Genomic DNA, 3,000 nt, shown 5'->3' with positions numbered 1-3,000 from the left:
AAGTGATTGCATTGAACGTACATGACTCAGCTCAATTCGATATTTCTTTCGATCTTTTATTACTTATAGGGTATTATTCCATATTCAAGTTCTGAATGTTATTAAAAATTGCACATCCTATATTTCAAAACTAATAATCCTCCACATACTCTACACCTTAAATTATCTCATTGTTCAAAATATATTTTCAACTAATTCGACATCGATTGGACTTTCTCCGACTCCATATAAGATTAAATTCGTTGGAATGATGACAACATTCTCCGCCCTCAATGCTGATTAGTGTCAAATAAGACAAGATGCCGATTTACGAGACGGTTCTGCAGGAAAAACCGCCGGTTGTTTTGGAGATAGGAAATGCCTACACTAAGTATGCATACACTCTCTTCTGCTCATATTGCTTTATACTAATATGCTTGCCACTACAGACTGGGATTCTCGGCTGAGCCGTTCCCTCGCTTCATCATCCCAACCCAAACGCTGAATACACTTGGACAGTCAGAGAAAATTTTGCAGTATGAAAACAAGACAAAGTTATACGACAAATTCGTGCAGCTACTGCAGACGATCTTCTTCAAGTATGTGGACACTTCCGACATTTGTTTGTTTTTATAACTTTCTCATTGTCTTTGAAGGCACCTCCTGGTCAGTCCGAAGGAGCGGAAAGTGGTCGTAGTTGAAAGTATATTCTGCCCCACGGAGATCCGTGAAACGTTGGCTAAGGCTCTATTCCACCACTTTGAAGTGTCCTCGCTGTATTTTGTGCCAGTACATCTCGTTGCGCTTTCAACATTTGCTATCGATACTGCTCTCGTTGTGGACCTCGGATTCAAGGAGACCACGATTATGCCTGTCTACTCAGGCGTGCAAGTGGTCAGGGCATTCCAGGCTCAGTCATACGGAGGGGAAGCTATACATCAGGAAATCAAGAAGCAACTAGTGTCAAGCGGCATCGATGGGGCAAATCTTTCCGACGACATAATCGAAGACATTAAAGGTAACTGTGCGAACCTTTCTTAAACCAAATATTCAGAAACGGTTCCTCTCCACAGTTCGAACCTGCTTCGTCACCAAAAGGGAACGTGCAATTAAGTCGCGTGATGGCAATTTAGATTCTTACTGTCCAGATGTCGACTACCATCTAAACGGCAAGGAAATCATAAAAGTGCCAGGCTCGCTACGGGAGACAGCAGCAGAAGTACTGTTTCCTGATGATAATGAGGATGCAAGCCTTCCTAGGCTTATATTAGACTCAATTTTGTTGTGTCCAATGGACATGAGGAAGGATTTGGCGGAGAACATTGTTCTGATTGGCGGCACGGCAATGATGACGGGACTGGCTGCCAGGCTCAAAGCGGAAATATTAGATTTGCTTTCCTCAGATTGCTACAAGGAGCGTCTGTTTGTTAAGCAGATTAAATTCCACAAGCCAGTAGCAAAGCCGAACTATGTAGGTTGGTTGGGTGGCGCGATCTACGGTGGAACGGATTTGATCCTATCCAATTCGATATCAAAAGACATTTACTGCAGGAATGGGAGAATTCCAGACTGGTCGAGCTTGGATGACAATCGAGGGCTTATTTAGTTGGCGTTGATAGTTCGATTCCTTTGAAAGAGATATTTATTACCCAACATTCATCAACGTTGAAGAAAACTTTTTCGATCCACATAAGCTTTTAGTACTCGAAATTCCACAGCCGTACCGCTTCACAGCGGAACGTGTGCCTAAATATATTCTTTGCTATAAACATAATAAAACCCATATTTATTTATTTACTACTAAACTCTTGTCTGTTTTCTTACCTAGTAGCATTTTAATTTGTAAGGTGTATTGAAGGATTTATGAGCCAAGCCCAAACATGGACGAACCTTTCGTTACCTATTCAGAATAGTCCACCGAATGCAGTATCTCTCTGGCTGGTTCACTCGCGTTTTGCAAGCTCCATATTGAGTGTTTCCTTCTGTGTCTGCAGGTTTCGCGAAATCGCGTAAACAAATCGACGAGTTGACTTCCCGTCTAAAGTAAGCGATCCTATCTCGTCCGGCTTGAACAGTGCGTTGTTGGCTTTTCGGACACTTGCAAACTCTTTCTATATGACAGGAGCGGTACTGGCTCCCGAAATGCTAACCCCCGTAGCCGTTGCACAAATTCAAAGTTCCTCTGTGTGAGCTCTTGGTTGTTTGAAAGAGATAGGTGCAACACACCTCCACATTTCAGCATATGTGTATCGTCGAATAACTCAGATGAGTTGCGGGAACGTGGAATTCTGTGAATTTCTATGGAGACACCAGGTTTCTTTGCGATGATCTCGTTACAAATCTCTTGTAAACACAACATTAGTGATTTGAATTTGGTGTTGTCAAAATTATATTTTTCATTTAATAGGAATGAAGGATGAAAACGATGCGAATTTCATGGTGTGTGGGTTCTTCGGGAAGTGAGGACTGACTACAGGGTTATTTAATTTAGCACCTATGCATCCCTAGAGCTAAGTTGAATCTTTTAAATTGGTATTCGACGGAATGATTATCGCTGCGGCGAGTTGCCGATGTAAAAGCCAAAGTGATTTTCGCATGGATTGGAAGGAATATTTCCGTCCCCTCATAAAAGCTTCACTCTATATAAGGCGGTGTAGGCATAACCCTACGGTCCTACTCAAGCAGGGATTGATTTTGGGGCTTGTAGGCTCAGTATTCATACCAGTGGATGCAAAGCCCATCTAACACATCTACCACAGGTAAGACGTACGCTCCACGAATCCCAAAATGCAACTCCAGGCATTGAGCCTGCAGGGGGCCCTTCCGGTGATATGAGTGTAACTAAAGCCACCAAGGGGTCGACTGTAAATATCGGGGTGGAAGCACATCCTCCAACAATTTTCTCGAAGTATACGCTTTCAGAAAGCCATCCCGGTTCCCATGGTATCAGATAATCTCCGTTAGGGTTTTTGGTAAGAACCATTTTAGACTCGGGTCTGATAATTGATAATTAGGGATGAT

The 3,000-nt window shown here is 42.7% G+C and overlaps 1 protein-coding gene across 1 annotated transcript; it reads left to right on the top strand.

The window, feature by feature from the left end:
• Positions 1-134: 134 nt before the first annotated feature.
• On the top strand, positions 135-1,784 carry LOC119653719 (actin-related protein 10). The gene is made up of 4 exons (XM_038058612.1): positions 135-370; positions 429-578; positions 636-997; positions 1,053-1,784. The coding sequence occupies exons 1-4, from the start codon at positions 300-302 to the stop codon at positions 1,583-1,585; spliced, it is 1,116 nt and encodes a 371-aa protein (XP_037914540.1). The 5' UTR covers positions 135-299; the 3' UTR covers positions 1,586-1,784.
• The last annotated feature ends 1,216 nt before the right edge of the window (positions 1,785-3,000 follow it).

The sequence above is a fragment of the Hermetia illucens genome, chromosome 4 (genome assembly GCF_905115235.1).
Source record: "Hermetia illucens chromosome 4, iHerIll2.2.curated.20191125, whole genome shotgun sequence".
Lineage (NCBI taxonomy): Eukaryota > Metazoa > Arthropoda > Insecta > Diptera > Stratiomyidae > Hermetia > Hermetia illucens.
The sequence above is the reverse complement of the archived record's forward strand: the minus strand, read 5'-3'. Positions and strand labels throughout refer to the sequence as shown.

What these genes read in the sequence shown, in the direction of transcription:
- LOC119653719 (XM_038058612.1), top strand. Translation starts at nt 300, where the DNA reads ATGCCGATTTACGAGACGGTTCTGCAGGAAAAACCGCCGGTTGTTTTG. An exon ending in ATAGGAAATGCCTACACTAA is followed by an intron (nt 371 to 428) that starts GTATGCATACAC and finishes TTGCCACTACAG; the next exon opens with ACTGGGATTCTCGGCTGAGC. An exon ending in CATAATCGAAGACATTAAAG is followed by an intron (nt 998 to 1,052) that starts GTAACTGTGCGA and finishes TCCTCTCCACAG; the next exon opens with TTCGAACCTGCTTCGTCACC.